At 43.3% G+C, this 18,430-nt stretch overlaps 2 protein-coding genes across 3 annotated transcripts in view; one reads left to right on the forward strand and one right to left on the reverse strand.

Moving 5' to 3' along the window:
- LOC140302946 (protein-glutamine gamma-glutamyltransferase E-like) overlaps positions 1–18,430 on the reverse strand; it is a 302,930-nt gene that overhangs the window by 240,143 nt on the left and 44,357 nt on the right. The gene's annotated exons all lie outside the window — the stretch shown is intronic.
- ywhaba (tyrosine 3-monooxygenase/tryptophan 5-monooxygenase activation protein, beta polypeptide a) lies at positions 1,961–17,117 on the forward strand. The gene is made up of 7 exons (XM_072381475.1): positions 1,961–2,088; positions 7,474–7,634; positions 8,855–8,995; positions 11,958–12,081; positions 13,264–13,427; positions 13,643–13,738; positions 14,569–17,117. Exons 2-7 carry the CDS (start codon positions 7,482–7,484, stop codon positions 14,623–14,625), a joined length of 735 nt encoding a protein of 244 aa, XP_072237576.1. The 5' UTR covers positions 1,961–2,088; positions 7,474–7,481; the 3' UTR covers positions 14,626–17,117.

Consider the following 18,430-nt stretch of genomic DNA (forward strand, 5'->3'; position numbering starts at 1 on the left):
AGTTCTCTGGACTCCAGCTCATCTCAGATGGACAGAAAGACAGTGGACACGTGTTCTGTGGGCAGATGAGTCCAGTTTCAGCTGCTTCTGGGGAAAAAGAGCATCCAGGCTGTTCTCAGAGAAAGCTTTAAAGCCAGCGTCTGTGATGGTATGGGGCTGCATCAGAGTCCATGGCATGGATGGCTTCATCTGTGTGAAGGTACCACTGATGCAGAGGTGGATGTTGGAGTTCTGGAGAGACAGATGCTGCCATCAAGGTGACGTCTTTTCCCGGGAGGTCCGTGGTTATTTCAACAGGATGATGCCAGACCTCATTCTACACGGCCTCCAGCAGCGTGGCTTCATACACACAGAGTGTGTGTGCACGGATGGCCTGCCTGCAGTCCTCATCTGTCTCCTACTGAAAATATATGGAGCATGATGAAGAGGTGAACCAGACAACAACAACCACGGACTGTTGAGCAGCTGAAATCTGGGATTCAGCAGGAATGGACACAGATTCCTCTGAAAAACTGCAACAATCAGTGTCCTCAGTTCCCAAACCATTAAAAAGTGTCATTAAAAGGAAGCTGGTGGAACACGATGGGAAACAGGACTCTGGAACAACTTTTACTGAGTGTGTTGCTGCATCAGATCCTACATTTGCTCATATTTTCTAATAATAATGTAGTTTGAAGACACTTGTAATTGCCAACTCTGTTAAAATTCTTTGTCCAGTCTTTCACAGATTGATGGACTCTTTTCCATCTTTAGCTCCAAAAGACTCAGTCAGTGTCTTTTGAAATGTTCCATTTCTCTTACTGACCTGTTGCCATTTTACCTGTTTAGTTGTGGGTTGTTTCAGCTGTTTTTAAATGTGCTTTATAAATGAATTTAACTTCACTTCATACAACCCAAAGAAATTCAGCTTTAACCAAAATGACAAACATTACACTGTTTCTGTAGTTGTAGATTTTTTTAATTTTAGTTTTGGATAAGGTTTGTCTTGCTTCGTAGGATTGAATATGCCGTTCAAACAACAAAAGAAAATACAAATATTTTTAGAGAAATCGTCTGGGCAGCCTAATTTTTTTTGATGGTTGGAACAACATTGGGTGTACTTCTCAGATGAGGAACCATAGTAACAGTTTCTGAGAGCTGCGGTCAATAAACAAATAAAGAGACTGGAAAGTGGGAGGACTACAGAAAAAAGGCCATGGGCCAGGAAAGAAACCCAGCCGAGCTGTGATGACGACTTTCAGTACATGGAGAGTAAGCTCAACAATGTACAAGATTTTACTGATTAATTCATTTTTCAGTTATGATAAAGGTGTGGACAAGTTGCTTTGTGAGACACACCTTTTTTAGTAAAAAAAAAATAAAAATGTGAAGCTAGTGTAACAATCACTTGAAAATTAGATACAAATGGGGAGCGATGGACAAAATTTAACAATAAGTTAAAAAATTGATGACCTTTTTAAAACTTTCTCCCTGGACATTCATTAATAGTCGCTGATGTTGGTAGATTTTGACTGTTGCTACAAATTAGACAATTAATACTCAGGTACAATGAATGAGTGAATACCGCAGCGAATTCAGGCACAGGCGCTCATCTTTTTTTCTTTTTTTTACATCTTTGTACGATAAAATTCAATAATCAATTATCTAGAAAATGTTTTTTTAACATGAGGGTTGTGTAGGTGGCGTGGTGGGAGAAACGGGCCTGGTTCTGATTAAATAAAAACACTTATAAAATAAATTATTGTTCCAGTCTAACCCACACGAACCTGCATCAGCTGACACAATGGTGAACTTAGATACGACAGCAGCGCCTCATGGAGACAGTTGCCACGGAGACCGACGTACGTCATCCTGTAGCGGTTGCCATGGTCCTCCTGACGTCAAAGCCCCTCGCAAGATGCTTAGGAAACCCCCTGGCGCGGTTGCCGTGGATACTGGCGGGGGGAGGGGTGGGGTTTGGAGGAAGCGGAAGTGTCAGAGCAGGCGGAAGTGGAACTGCCCTGAATACCCTGAGCAGCGAGCGGAGGACGGCTTGAGAAACTCCCATCGTTCAGAGAATAAAATCGGGATCCCTAGTACGCTCTAAATGTGAGTTAACTTGCATATCAGTCGATTATTGCCATATATAGAGGATAAACATAGTCTTTGGGGGTGAATTGCAGTCCGAGCGGCAGTCTGGCTGTCTGCCTTAGTGGCGGAAGGTGCCTATTGTGGTTTGGGGTTGGGTGCGAGGATTTAGGCCGAGAATGTGGCCAGATAAAGAGAAATGGCCCGCAAAACACCTGCATTGAGGTTGCATGCGCTAATTGAGTCGTTAATATGCCAGTCAAGCGTCTTATTTGAAGGCACAGAGTCCGGTCGATGTATGCGCGGTGCGCCGTGAGGGGAGGGAGAAGCTCTACCCAAGTTTGGCCATTTTGACAGCTTAGCAGCGGCCGAGCCCCGACCGTCGTGATAGCAGCCCAGACGTTTTAGCAGCCAGTGCTAAGTACACGGCACGGTTCCTAACGTAAGACGAGCTCTCAGCTGCTGGCTGTATCGTATCAAGCTAACATATTTAGCATATTTATTCGCTAAATAGACGGAAGAGATTGCAGCGCGATTGTACAAGGTCTCAACTGAGCTCCGTCATGGCGCAGTGAAACGATATGGAAGCTAACACACCCTCCATATTTCCCGAGAGTTTCCCCCCCTCAAACACGATTTTCATTTCAAAAGAAAACATTTTCTTTCGGTGTAATTTATCCATCTGGGCACAATTTCGACACATAATATATATTTTATCATCCTAGCTATGTAATTCGGCCGTCGGTTGGGTGTCGGCACATCGCCATGCAGACTGAACTGGGTCAGGTCCTGCTAGCAGCTAAGCTAACCGTGAAAGCTAGCTGGCGGTAATCTATCTCTCCATCTTAAAATTCCGCAGGGGAATGCGACAAGGAGGGCGTAGCTGTTAGCGAGCCGACTCAACGACACAGCCTAAATGTTCTTGACTCGGTGGCTGTTTTTAAACGTTTGTGTCAAAATGTTGGCGAATGCAGTGGAGCCGTTGGGTGTAGTTCTGTCTGCCGCTGAACATGGTGGCCCCCATTTTTTTTCTTCTCCTCCTCCTTCGGTGCAAATAAGCCTGTTAACCTCAACAGTTAGCCAGGTGGTTGGATAACAGCCTTGCACGTGTAGAGTGTGATAGTGGCGTGCCAGATGATTGTATCTGATCATCGGAGCCAAGCTGGATCAATTTTAACCGATCCGCGGATCGTTAATGGCGTCTAACTAACCCGACATTAAGCGTTAGAGCGGCATTTTATACTAATGCTAAATGCTAACGTCACGATGATAATGTCGTACTACCGCAATATGACTGCTCTGACAAACTGCTCGTTTTTGTTGTTAAATTGATCGAATTATTGTCCCACTTTGCAAAAATAAATAAATCTTTGGTTGAGGGTAACACCATTGACGGTGAAAGGCAACCTATAATTGTTTTATTTATTTTTGGTCAACCCGCCTCGCTCTAACACCTTACACTTTATTACAATAACGCAGTCTTTGATTGACAGGTGCTTCTGATCCGTTATGGCTCACCTGTCTCCATCTTTATTTATTTAATTATAAGTGTGGTCTATTAAATTTTTGAGGTGGTGAATTCCCTCGTTTTAAATGTTTAGATATGAAGAAGGTAATGTAATTTAAAGCACGAGTAGTAGTAGTTGCAGTAATTTTCTAGTTGATTATAATTTTGTCAGCTCAGGGGGAGATCGTATGTTTTCGTGCCCTGTTTTTTTTATGTAAAACACAATGAATTGGAGTTTTAGTTGCCTGATTTATCATTAACAAATAAGTGTTCCTTTGAAACATTGACATTCTTAATTCAGTCAACTTTCTTGTGAAATTGATTAATCTGATTAATCATTAAAATTAATGCACATCAGTATTTTTATTAGTTTGAACATATTTCAGTTTAAAAAAAAAAACCTACATGGATAAAAAAGAAAAATGAAAGATAGTCAGTTATTATAACCTTTTATCTGATCCGCTTGCAGATATTTCCATGTGACCGTGTTTTGATGCCGATGGTTGAGATTTGACTGTACAGAGCAAATTCCCGTGTTGACTTCAGCACAACTCTGGTGAATCCAGACGGATGAGTTTCCTCTTTTACTGAATGAGTGTCCTGATAATGGGCAGAATGGGTTTTTGAATTTATAATGACCCCATGGCTTAATGGTCTCACCATTTTGTCTTTTTTAAAAAGTAATGGAAGTGCGCTCAATATGAGCACATAATTGATTTTTACTTTTTAGCCCTTGAATCAGCACCCGATATGTGCTGTTGGTACACTCCCAGCTGAGAGGCTATTAATTACCCTGCAGAACCAGAGGAAGTGCAGCACAGTCAGTTTAGTTGCTCTGTGAATGACAAAGTTTTCAGAATAGCTTTGTCTTTCCACTTAGGTGTGACATCTGCAGTAGCTAATACCTTTCCTTCACACTTAACCTTGAGTTTTCCAACACACCCATAAATTCAGCAACACCATGATTTGCACAACACTTTGAATTAATTAAACACCAACCTGGTTACATTTATGTTGCTTATCTGAGTGTGTTGTAGAGCTGGTGACACTTGTGATGTAATTGTAAACTTTCTGAAAATGGGTCTATTTAGACAACTTAGTTCCTACTTGTTGAGTGTATTTTGTATGGTAAACATCTGCTTTATTCTGGAAAATACTGAGCTACTGTTGACCAGAGAATGAGACTTCATAACATGTTGCCGTATTGATGCAATAATCCAAAAACTTGGTTATGCATTTATAAGTTTATAGAAACGCCAATAGTTGGCTTGTTAAAACTGAGACGAAATGACTCATTTTGACAAATGAATATACTTTGACAGCTTTTGTTTTCTGGCAATTTGTCAATTCTTAATTAAAAGGGACATTTCGTAATGCTGGAACGGGAGTTGTGAAATACAGATTTGTTATTTTTCCCTGAGGTAAAACAGTCTGTGTTCAGTATCGCGTTTTCTTTAAGATAAGAACTGTTTGATAAAAACAAAGCATCCCTGGTGGTACAGGCTGGAGACACATTGAGTGACACGTCTTCTCCAGTGGCGCTGCAATATGCTCGTTGGGGATTGGTTGTTTCCGGCTTCCTAACAAAACCAGCCTACTTTGTCTGTCTTGATAGAAAATGGCAAAGTTTCTTTACTTTCCCTCCACCTGTGGGCTGACTTATCATACAGGGGGACCCTGGTAAAAGGCACACATTCAGCTACATGCTTTTATTTGTGGCGCCCCAACAGGTTTGCTGAATAAACTTTTCAGAAATGGAAATGGTGACTATATTCCTTTTTAAGATCACTATTACCGAACAAGTTTTAGCTACAAATCTAGTTTAAATGTGATTAACAATTTACTGAAAATTGATGGTGTTGAGCTAAATTAATGCACAGGTTTTCAATCAGTTGATTTTGTAGAAAGAAAAAAAACCTCTGCAATGAGGTAACTGTGAAAAATGGAGGCATTACACCACAACAACAAAAAATCACTGTCATATGGGTGTAGACCGAGTGAGGGAGGCCTGCAGCACCTTTTAAGGTGTTTCTACTTCCGTTTGCTGAGACAGAACACACAGTGTTCACAGTAGCTATTGTCAGGTGCTTTACCAGTTGCAACAGCCCCAACTTCAGATTTGGCTGAAGATAAAACGGGCCAAAGCTGCGGAAGTAAAATTATATAATACCTTGTCTAACTGGTGGAAGGTTGCTGACTTGGCAGTAAGAAAGTGTGGATTTTTAGTGTTATGTTCAAGTCAAGTACTAAAGTAAGATTTATTTTCAAGGAACATGAGTCAAACAGCCAAATCCACAGGAATTCCATGGAAATAATTGAGTGTCCATAAGTGGCCGGACTAATGTGTGGCAGCAGCACGTAATTGTCCTCAAGCATGTTGGAGAGGATATTTCTGAGAATGTTAAGGAGCACGATGATTTGTTGCCAAAGGTGTGGCTACTGAAAGTTGGGGTTTAATCCTGAAATTTAGAGTTGTTAGAGCTAAGTCTGATGGCAAGATCAATATAGAATATTATTTTAAATGTGTTTATAAGTTTGTTTCTTCTGACTTTGTTCCATATTTACCAGCCGTGATTGTGAAGCTGCTAACTTTGTGTGTTATCACGACTCTAGTGTAAAAGGAACTACCACAAAGGCAGTTTTGAGTACTTTTGGCAGGTTTTATCAGTCCTAATTGCATAACGGCTACACAGGAGACATTCGCATAACTTTACAGGTTTGTTTGTTTAGAAATGGATGTGACCGGACCCACAGTCACTAAGGAGATGTCACGTTCTTTTTTTCCTTTTTTTAACAAGCCGATTTTCATTTTTCGCTCTCACTATGGGGTATCTGATACATGGACACGGTTTCCACAATGGTTTATTGATATTCTGTCAGCATTTGTAACCTTTAAGCTACATTAAATAGCATATCGTGCACATTTGAAAACATTCTAGTCGCTCGGATTAAATTTAGCACCAAAATTTCTTGGCAGAAATTCTAAATATTTAAATAGCTTTTACTGGAAAAACGCTGGTGAGATGAACAGAAAAAAGTGCAATGATCACACTGTGCTTTTTCTACTTATCGGAGCTTATACTTATTTTTTTACCTTAGGGAAATGCCCTTCTCGCCCCCTGCTTCCACAGGGAGGTCAGAGGTCAGGTAAGCTTCGAGGATGCTGAAACTCAGCGGAGTGGTTTTTGATATTTTCCTCTGGAAGGTTGGTCCCAGCTAAAGATCTAGCCTGGTATTAATCAGGGCTGCAGCAGAGACTGAAGCTAGTTGCTGGTATGTTAGTTAGATTTTTCTTTTTTTATTCTGCTGTGATGTTTGGTCATTTATTCTTTTGAGATTCTACAGATAGAAAATGTCGACGCTGCAAGGTCCTGGTTGTGTTGAGCTTTCATAGTGCGATGTGTTGATGAGGCGAGGCTGTGGCCTATTTAGACCTACAGATGCATCTGGAGAGCAGAAAGCCTTCAGGCGGTGAAATCATGGGGAGCAGACGCTTCACTGGAATTGAGATTTTGACATTTATGAAATGGTGTTGGACATCAGCCACTTTATATGCACTTTTTAGATTTCTTTGCTTGTGATGTCACAATAACCATGTTTATTGATTAGCTTTTGCCAAACCGGGGCAAGTGGTTTGATCACAGAGCAACACATGCTTCAGTTTTTAAAAAGTGTTACTCGCGCTCCAGCTTTGCCTTCGTTCTTTTTGCTTCCTCAGTGTGCCCTACTTATGTTATGCGCCCTTGAGATTTCAACACCTCTATTTGTCACACTTTTCTGTCGTTCTCGTTGTCCCCGCGTCATTTTGCTGCTTGTACTTTTTATGCTTGTATGTTATTTAATTGTTGCCCGGATATTAACAGTTTGTTTTTTTTTTTTTGCTTGTGTTTGTCTTGCAGCCTAAAAGATGGATAAGAACGACCTGGTGCAGAAAGCCAAGCTGGCAGAGCAGGCCGAGCGCTACGATGACATGGCGGCTGCCATGAAATCCGTGACAGAGCAGGGCCTGGAGCTCAGCAACGAGGAGCGCAACCTGCTCTCTGTCGCCTATAAGAACGTGGTATGGCACCCGGCAGATTACCTTTTTAATCTATATAGGCTTGAGGTGCAACCAACTGGTTCACTTCACAAAGTAGAGCTAAGATGACTTTCAGCTGGGCTGAATATGAATGAGATGGAAGACAAAAACTTAAATTTGATGTTTCTACATTACTGTTTGTGTTAGTATTAGATGTTATTAAAAATCATTGATCATCCCTTTTTATGTGCAGATAAAAAGCTCAAACATCAGTAATGCTGTCACATTTTATCTTCTATAACAAAATTCACAAACTAAACCAACCGTTTAATCCCCTGGTTAAAGAAAACCGTGGTTTAATTAAACAAGACAGCTCTGCGTCATATCCACGCTGAGTGAGAAATCTTTGTTCTGGTTACTGGTCTCCAGCCCTTTTCACACCGATCGTGCTGTAAAGGGCTTCACCTTCAGTCGTTCCCACCGGCCAAAGAAGCAGACAGTGTTTGCTCCTTTAAATGCTGATGTTAATTTGGCTTTTTGATGTCCTCCCCCATTCTGCCTCTTTAACTTAAACAGAACAACAAGAGCAGAGTGAAGGCGCAGCGGTCCTGCTGTGAAAGGAGTTGTTTGTTGTCACAACAAATGTTATTCGAGGAACGTGAGCATCTCACTCCTTATGGTCTGAAACAGGCGGAACTCTGGAAGTCAAAAAGATGTTATGCTTACGTTACCCATTATATTTTTCTTTTTCTCTTTCACATTTATGGGCCCCTGTTAGAAGTTGAGGTCAACAGCCAATGCTGTGCGATCCGCTTTATTTGACCATAAGCTACATCTTATCTGATGGTGCGCCATCTTGTGTGGATTTTGTTCTCGTCAAACTTTGAAGCACAGATTTCGTTAGAGCAGCGAGTTCTCCTGCAGCGCTGCTGTTTATCACTGAGATCTTCCTTTAAAGCCTGCCAGCAGTGAGTTTGATGAGCTGCTCTCTGCTGCATGCTTCAGTGCGATCTGCAACTCGGAGGATATTAGAAGTCACTCTGTTGTGTTTAATTCGGACGAAGGAAATGGCGTAAGTCATGCTTCATCAAATGAAAAGAAAGCATATTTTCATTTCTCATGTTAAGGAGTGGAAACGTGAAAATATGCTGCTCAAAGTCAGCTTTAACTCATCCTTTTAATGACTGAAATCTCAGCTTTGTTTTTCCCATCCATGTCCGTGTTGTCTTTTAATGCCACTTTCTCCTGGTTGCTGTGATTAGGTGGGGGCCCGCCGTTCATCCTGGCGCGTCATCTCCAGCATCGAGCAGAAGACGGACGGGAACGAGAAGAAACAGCAGATGGCCCGTGATTACCGCGTGAAGATCGAGGCTGAACTCCAAGAAATCTGCCACGACGTGCTGGTACGGACACGACTGGGGAAGAGCAGGCAGACAGTGAGAGGGTGTGAACGGGAGGCTAAGAAAGGACGAGATGGGTGTAAGAACTGGGAGGGGTGGAGCACAAAGTGTAAAGCAGGCAGAGGTGGTGGAAGAGAAGCACAGTGGCGTTGGGATCCCTCCTGGCTGAGGAAAGAAGTCGTCACATGGAGCTCGTGGAGACAATAATAATGTTGCTGGCAGCTGTTGAAAGAGCTGTCAAACAAAGCTTTAATTTTCTTCTCAGTTTTTTGCCTCGCTCTCCCACTTCTTCACTCCACATTTTCTATTTACTTGGTGGAGAGACGAAATAGTGCAGGACTGGTGGGGGTCACAAGTCATGAAATGTCTTCTAACTTGGTGTGTGTCCCGAGGTGGACAGTGGGCTGAATATTTAGAAATGGAAGCGTCTCAGCGTGGGTGTGTTGCTACGGGGGCACGCAGGCGTTTACCTGCAATGTCATGGGTTCAAATTGGGACAACCTACGCTAAAATATCTGCAAACACAGCGGTCTTTAATCTCAAAACTTCAGAATCTCATGTGAATTCCTTTGGAATAAACCTTAAAATAAGTGATAAACCCTGACTGAGCCGATGCCGACTGCCTTCCACAGGCTGCTTTAATCGAACAGCACTGACGAAGCATGAGACGCTGACAGCTGCTGAGCTACACTGACTTGAAGGTTAGGTGTAGTTGAAAGTTGAGTCTTTTACTTTAGTCACTCTTAAGAGTATCATATAAAGCGGAGTAATCGTCCCGGTCCTGCTGTGACGTGAAAGACTCGACGAACAGTCCTGCTCTGCTTTTCAAGCGTGGCCGACGCTCAAAGCAATGCTCATAAAGTGTTTCGTCTGTAGACGCACGCTCTGTAATTTTTAAATCGTTAACTCCACGAGCGCTCGCAAGCAGCCACCCCCACCCCCCAACCATCAGGTCCAGATTAGGGTAGAGCAGAAATCGCTCAAGGTCAAACTAGACTAACATTTTTCAGCGCATGAGCAGACTTCTAATAATATCTTCAAGGTCAAAGCATTTTGAAGCCTCTGCGGTGATGTGGTGCTGCAGGAATGAAGAGAGGAAAGGATGGGTGGAGGCATGCTGTCCTTAAAGAAGCAGCAGCTGGAGGTGTGGAAGGAGAAGGCTTTGAAGCATCCACACCACTGAAAAAATGTCGCCGGGCCGACTGACCGGCCGACGCCACCGGTAGCAAAAACTATATTTGATTTTGACCCAAATGTGAAATATGAAGGTCGCGTACAGTGTAAAAGCGTCCTGAGCTGCATGTTCTGAATATGGACCCGTGTAAAAGTAATCCCTTTGTCATACTTTAAGACCCAGTGTGTGTTGGTGCATTTATCAGCCGGCACTTGGTGTGTCGTCAGCAGCCAATAACAGCACCGAGGCTACTTTTAAACACTGAGTGGAAACCCTCCACAGCAGCAGATGCTGGTGGATTATGTGTGAATATGTTTTTGTGCTTTAGACCACTGCAGAACTAATGGTAAATGACATTTTGACTCTGATTTATAGCTTTGTTCTGTGACTGACTGATCGCAGTCAGACTTGATGAAAATGCTGCTGTTGTTAAGCAGCTTTCATTGGAAAACTTTTTAATCTGCGACCAAGAAAAGTCCACAAGAAGTTATTTCCTTGTCAGTAACCCAAAAGCTTGCTTACACAGTAAATTTAAGCTGCTTTATCAAGCTTTTCTTTAGGCCTGTACTGATGTGATCTGGAGTTCTGACATCCCACCTGTGAGGTACATCAAAGCAGCCTCACCAGCAGATTTCATCCCAAACATTTACCACAAATATGCTTTAAAGAACGGCTTTAAAATGTAGAATGACAAATGGATGAGACGTCAGATGTTGGTCTGATCTCTATTCTGCGCCCACCAAAAGTTAAAAAGGAATTGTAGCCTCTCCAGTGACAAAAAGGAGAAACTGACCAAATGTCTCCACCATTGGATTACATGCGTTATTTTAGGAGATCTTAAGCCAAAATGGTGTAAAAATCCCTGAATAAACTCCCCCCAAACTGAAATGTGATAAAAATGACTCGATGGCGTCATCCTCCTGAAAGATTTCAGCTGTGACTCGCGTGCTCACAGATTAAGGAAGGAGTCAAAACACAGACACATGTTGAAGGTAACGTTGGCACAAAATGAGCGCACGACTGAACTTTAAAGCCATTTCCTCTATAGATGTCTGCACAACGTTCTCCACTTGTTAGTGGTGTCAGCAGATTAAAAGCGACTTCTCCCAGGCTGAAAGGCCTAAACGTAATCGCTGAAACAAAGCTGGTCTCAGTGAGGAGATGCTCCAGGGTGAGGTCAGAGTGGATCACATGACCTGGATAAAACCCTTCTTTAAACTTCAGATGAGGACAACATCGGCAGAAGGAACAAGAATGACACACATGCTTGAAGTTAGTGACACCCCATCGGCGAACTTGACTTCTTTTTTTCCTTTTTGAACAAACGCTCCTAACAGCACATGAATCAGGTGGCTCGGAGCAGGCAGGATATGCAACTGTGAAACCTCTTTATTCCTTATCGAGCCGTTTGAGCAGCACATAGAACAGGCCTGTTTTACACATGGGATGTTGCAGAAGTGTGGTTGATGAACAGTAACTTTAACGTTGTGTACTGACCCGTGGTGGTTGTCAGGGAGACGCCAGCTTGGTTACAGCACAGGTAGCTTTCAGGTGTTCACTTCTGTCTGAGCTGATGTGTTGGGAGCAGCGGGGTCCCAAACACCAGCCAACCCCGTCAAGGTTGCTCATCTTCGGTTATCTCAATTTATTACCCTCCTCTGCATCATTTAAAACCTGCAGAATGATGTTTCCTCTTGAAACGTATGTATTTGCTAGCTTCCCGCTGGCTGGTTTCTCTGTCTCTCTTCACGTTCCTGTTTGTAAAACCTGCCGGTCATCTGTCTGTTTCAGAACCTGCTCGACAAATTCCTCATTCCCAACGCATCTCAGGCGGAGAGCAAGGTGTTCTACCTCAAAATGAAAGGAGACTACTTCAGATATCTGTCAGAGGTGGCCTCTGGGGATTCGAAGAAGGGTGAGTGTGAAGCTTTGAGCCATGAGAAATATTCTGTTATTAGCTTTGGAGGCAAGTTCAGTTGAATTATTGATGTCGGTTGACGTGTTAAAGTTTAATTAAAAGGAGTGTAACCAGTGTCTTTTTAAAAAAACAAAAACAAACAGATTTCAGTGGCCAGTTAAACCATTTTATGCTTTTAATTTTTACTGGTAATGCTTGACATGTAGATGAAGAAAATAACCTGGAACTCAGGGATGCTAAAATAACCGAGGCTGCGTAATTAAATTGGAATAAGACAACCACTGAGAATGTGCTCTTCTTCCAGAAGCTTCTACACAGCTTTTTCCATTATTAATCAGCCAGTTTGGTACTGAGGGAGCACACGCTGAGAAATGATTGGAGAACGTCAGCTCGTCTTCTCTGCAGATGTGTGTAAATAAAAAGGAAAAACAGTTTTCCATCCCGTCTGTCCTCCTCGTAAACGCGTCTCATCCACCATGTCTTCGGACCCATTAACCTTATCAGCTGTCCTATCATCGTTAGGCGCCTTAATGAGACATTACACCTGAAACCATCCTGTGGAAATGACATAATTGACCCAACAAGATGTCATTTGATCTGTTATTATGTCGTCTATTTATATCCTTTTGCTTAAACTGCAGATAAAGGCACGACAGACTCATTCAGACTGTTGCCAAGAGACATGAACGCACAGTATTTGCTACCAAGGTTATCAATCATTTGAGTGTCATGACGATTAGACGATGCCTCCTTTTTATAGGAAGTTAGAAATGGACTCTCTCCGTGTGGCCGCCATCTTTGATTTGCTGTCCTAAGTGAAGGGTTAATTGGACAGGATGTTTTGTGTGTGAGGATAGTAACAGGGCTGTAATCCATCTCTTTAATCCAGCCTGAAAGCGTATTTTGACCGATGACCGCGAGGTTTTACTCAAACATTCACGGCCTCTGGCTCTTGTTGAAACTATTGGCACCATGGCAGGACATCGCTGCTATGTCTCTCACAGAGGTGATTAGGATTTATTTCCAACTGTAAAAACTGCTGCTGTGGGAGCGCCATGTTCACCGCAGACTGGAGGCCGGTGGAGGAAGTCTGTTTATTTTAGTGTTCACTGAGGCAGCTGCTCAGGATCACGCTGTGCAGCAAAATAAAACTGACTGCTGGTTGTTTGTGTTGTAAAGACACGGTGGACAACTCTCAGCATGCCTACCAGAACGCCTTCGACATCAGCAAGAAGGACATGCAGCCAACACACCCCATCCGGCTTGGCCTGGCCCTCAACTTCTCCGTCTTCTACTATGAAATCCTCAACTCGCCCGAGCAGGCCTGCTCTCTGGCCAAGCAGGTGGGTGCATGACCTCCTCCTTTACTCATTAAAAACAGAGGTTGAATGTTTGGAGGTGAAGATGCTTCTTTATTCTGGCATGTCTGAAGAACAGCGACCAACAAAGACTTGACTCCAGTGTAAGGAGTCAGAGTCTGAGAAGACCCCAAACGCTGCTGTTAAAAGTCATAAATATCAAACGAAAGTGGAACTTCATCACGAATCTTCTCCCGCAGGCTTTCGACGAGGCGATCGCCGAGCTCGACACCTTGAACGAGGACTCATACAAAGACAGCACGCTGATCATGCAGCTACTAAGGGACAACCTTACTGTGAGTATCCGCTGCCACACCCGTTAAAGGCACTGACACTTGATCTGTTCTCAGTCACTCGTTTAAGTGTAGTTAAAGTAAAGCGGAGCACAAAGCTGGATCTGCTTTTAAGGCAGTAACTGTCACCCCCCCGCCCACAGATGGCCAACGCTTGTTTGGTTAACATCACAAACCAAGATGACAGTTTCCATCTTTCATCTGCACTCAGTGGTCGGATCTAAAAGCTGAACAGCATCTAAACTTTGCATTGGCCTGAGTAGAGCTCAGTTAGCCAGCCGTAAGCAGTTAGGCTGCTGATTGAGACGGTGCGCACAACACGGAGTTGAAGCCTGACGACATCTCAGGGCACTTCAGAGATCCAATCCAATGCATTCAATTCAATTAGTCCAATTGATACATGCAAAGCCAACTGGGCCAGCTGATCTGGAGTGTGCTGTGGTGGTCAGATCCATGAAAGAATGCACAACATGTGGCCTTCCTGGTTCTGCTGCTGTCATGCATGCTTCAGGTTTGGTTTCGAACACTTCTTCAGACTTTAATGTTGATAAGAAGATTAAGGCGGAGACGCACATTTTGGATCTTGAAAAAGTGCGAGACTTAAAAAGCAGTAAAAGTAAACGCCACAGAAGAAGAGATGGAGCTAATTAACGTCTTTGAACACAAACGGCCTCTCGCACCATCCAAAAACACAAAGCTGTGCTCTGACAGCTGGAGCAGCAGCGTTTTTAGCAGCTCTTTGTAAACTTTGAGCAGCTGGAAACAGAAGCTGGACTTTCCCTTTTTACTCCGGCAGGGTGACTGAAGCACGTTTCTCTACTGTTTCTCTGCAGCTGTGGACATCAGAAAACCAGGGAGACGAGGGTGAAACCGGCGATGGAGAGAACTAGAGCGCACTTCACTGTTAACCCATCCCCACACTCTTCCTCCTCCTTTTATCTCCTCCTCTTTCTTCTCTTCTTCCTCTCTTCGTACACATAAACAGCCCGTTCATTCTCTCGTCCCACTTTTTCAAGCCCAGCCTCCCGACTTCCCTTCTGTATAACCAACAGCATGAATAGTACCTGACCTTCACAAACAAATATTAAAGGAAAAAAGGGGGGGGGGTTACAGAAACTGCTCCATCACCCCACCATTACTCCATCCTCCTTCCCCAACCATCCACCCTCCCTCCATCAAGGCACTCCAATGCAGGCCAGCAGACTAAAACCACTGGCCAGTTTAGTCTTATAGCACGCAGGGAGGGTTTTTTTTTTAATCCAGAACCACAAAATGAATTAACATTTTAGAGCCCACATCTTTTTTTTTTTTTTTTTTACCCTCCTTATTTAACCCTTCCGCTCCCTCCCTCCCTCCCTCCTTCCTAACATCTCAGTACGGTCTCTCATCCTCCTCCCCCTTCTCTTTCTAGTGAGTTGATGCATTTATATAGTTGTCCATTCCTTCTCTTTTGGCTTTTCTTAGTGTACTGGCGAAATGGCTGGTTTTATTCCACTTTAAACAAAACAAAAAGGTTATTAAACTGTCCATTTATTTTCAACAAACACTGTGATGCTTAGTTTTTCCTCCACAGACGACAAACGATCCGAGCTGGGAGGGGGTTGGGCGGTGGGGGCTGTGATTGAACAGCAGTGCCATTCTGCTGAGGTTTATACAGAAGGGTCCTCCTACAAGGCTGTATTGTGACACTGACAAATGTAAAACCAGATCGTTCCACCTGCTGTGTGATCAAACACTCGGCTCTTGTTTTTTGCTGACCGGGACCCTGGCGGTGTTTCACGGAGCACCTTTCTATAAATTTCCAGTTGGAGATTAAACCAAACAACCAACCACTGATTTGGAAATTAACGAAGCAAAAGCCAAACATTCCATCTTCATGTCTGAGTGGACTGTAGCCGTTTTCCGCCTGCTTCCCCGACCCACCGAACATCGGTACCACATCCTTCGCTTGTTTTTTTGGGTTGATTTTTCCGGGGGGGGGGGTGTGTGTGTGTGTTTGTATAACAAATCAAACGTTTTCTTTCTGGTTTTTGAAAACTGTAAAATTGTAAAACATTTTTAGAGCTTAACTGTAAATCTGTGTTTTTGGAGAACAGAACGGTTTGTCGATGTTGTTCGTTAACACCTGCTTGCAGATAAAACCTTGAAGCCGTTACAGTCAGCTGCTGTTTTTGACTTTTGGTCGGTTTTTTTTGGTTTGCCCTCCCTCTCTTCTCTCATTGTGCCCGTTCCTGCCTTCACAGGCAAGTTTAGTCACGTCTGAAGATCCACTCGCTGCTGAATGGTGCAAGAATGCATGCCTTCAGTCATTGCCATTTAAGTGTGCTGCAGCATGAGCGGGACACATACACTCCGCGGGTTGACACTGAAACTTGCTGTCCTCACACTTCCAAACTCTGACAGGCAGTAACGGGGCCAGGTTTGGATCCTGAAACCTGATCTTTCCAGCTTTGCCAAACCGTTTTCGAATCACCAAACGCTGCTTTTCAAATCTAACCTCCCTTTTTTGCATATCTACAAGAAAGGGTTAGTGTGGGTGTGTTTATTCTAAAGCCAACTGTAGAATATGGTGGATGCAGTGTTATCTTTGGTGCAGCTGGAGGCCGCAGCAGGTTACGTGCATCGAAGGAGTCAAACTGCAGCCGATCAGCCAGTCGAGGAAGTGAGAACCTGTAGTTTGGATCAGTTTTGTTCAATGTGCCTGCATGTTGAGGCAACTCTTAAGATTCCCTTCCAGCTGCACCAAAAACACTGTCAGAGGGTAACGGTACATTTTCCAGATCTGATGTTTTCACCTTCTTTATAATCGGTAAAAATCGGCCTCCACGTGGGTACAAACATGCTTAAAAGACTTTTCTTTTCTTTCCCCCTGAAAAGTACTTTTCTTCCTCCACTCAGTGTCACAATAACCTTGTCATAAAGCACCACGACATTCCACTCTGTAGATGTAAGAAAGTCATGTCTCTTTTTGTTGCTCTTTTGCTGGGGGACAAATATTTTCATGCACTGACGGTTTAAAAAAAGGTTAAAAACGCAACAAAAAAATCCTCCCTGCCGCTCTTTTTTTTTCCCCTCTTTAGCTGAACAAAAAGGCAGTTATTCTACGCTTTGTAAGGAAAAAAATGATCCCATGCAGTAGTGAATGTGGCACCGAGCCTGTCTGTATATCTGGTATCTGAAATCATTTTGTTTTTACTGACCAGTATTCTGCTTAAAATAAAAAAGGAAAAAAAAAACAACCCAAAAATATCAACAAAAAAAAAAGTTTGCTTCTGTGACGATTTTATTGCTTAGCGCGCACGTGGTTGTGAAAACTTTTAGAGTTAGCTTAAGGACACCAATAAAAACGAAGAAAATGGCTTAAAAAAGAACAAAAAAAACACCCTTTCAGTACCCCTCCCCCACCCTGGTTATTGACGTAATACTAGATTTGTGTATGTCTTTTAAAAAATTCCAACTCTAGTTTCACCTTACATGTTATAAACAGGACAAAATGTAAAAGACAATTTAAAGTGAAATAAAGGTTTTATCAGTTCCGAATCAGCCCTGCTCTGTTTATTACCACCACTGGCCTGTTTTCTGACTTTGTGGCGCTCCGTGGAGCCGCGTGCACGTGGGATGTAGACTGGGAGAGTTTAGAGAACTGGGTGTGCTCACAAAACCCAGCTGGGACCATGACACTTAGGACTAATATGCAAAAATTCAAGATAACGGAAAGGCTGCAGTTATGTTTTCAAAGTGGTTTCATTCAAATCCAACGAGATGCAAATTCTTCTTCTTTGGTTTTTACAGGCGACCGACAGGAACGAGTCTGAATGTCTTTGTTGCTTTTTGAGAAAATTATTCTTAAAGTTCATCTCGATACTCGATAATTACGTTTCCACTGCCCACGAAAGCGTGTTTGAAACTGATCAGGTGACCCAAAGCATCACATCTGTCTATTAACCAGCACAACTGCCGCATCCGCCGTGTCATCGCCGACGTTTCAGTGTTCAAACTGAACGAACTACGTCACCTTTAGGAAGAAGTTGACTCTGAGCTGAGTTTTTATGTGACAGCGAGAGGAGCAGAAAGAGCAGGAAATGAGGCTTTTTAAAGCTGGAGTTTCATTACGGGACGGACCTGAAGGTCGTTTTGTTCACTGGAGCTGAATGACTCACTTCATACAGAATTATTTTAAAGGGCACTGGAAGAGTTTGGGGGGGGGGTATCTTGGGCCATGTTTGCGGTTGGTCGTATTGTTTGAAGCTGAGATTCTTCTGATTTAATTGATGCTAACCACACCGGTAACCATTAAGCCCAACAGCAGTGAGAGCGTAAACCTGTAAATACGCCTGTTATCCAGTGATAATTGCAGTGATATTTTCCCGGCCAAAATGTCGCTCACAGACGATCAGAATCGGACTAATTGTCTCCTGGGGGTAGGGGGTCCCTGAACGCGTCCTGGTGATGTGTTCAGGCTGATGATGGGATGTGGATGAATGCGGCCGAAGGTCACATGAAGTTTTAATCCGTCCTGAGTGCGTTCACACCTGCACAGATCGTCACTTTTCCTTTCATCAGGTGTGTATCCCAGGTCCGTCAGTGCGGTTTCTGCAGTGAAACCGACGTGTATCAACACCACACCGTTGAGTGATCCAACGTTTTACGGTAACTGGATGTAATTTGGTGCCTTTAACAGACCTGCTGCTGACG

This window comes from Leuresthes tenuis, unplaced genomic scaffold, assembly GCF_036924035.1.
Source record: "Leuresthes tenuis unplaced genomic scaffold, fLeuTen1.0.hap1 SCAF_3, whole genome shotgun sequence".
Taxonomy (NCBI): domain Eukaryota; kingdom Metazoa; phylum Chordata; class Actinopteri; order Atheriniformes; family Atherinopsidae; genus Leuresthes; species Leuresthes tenuis.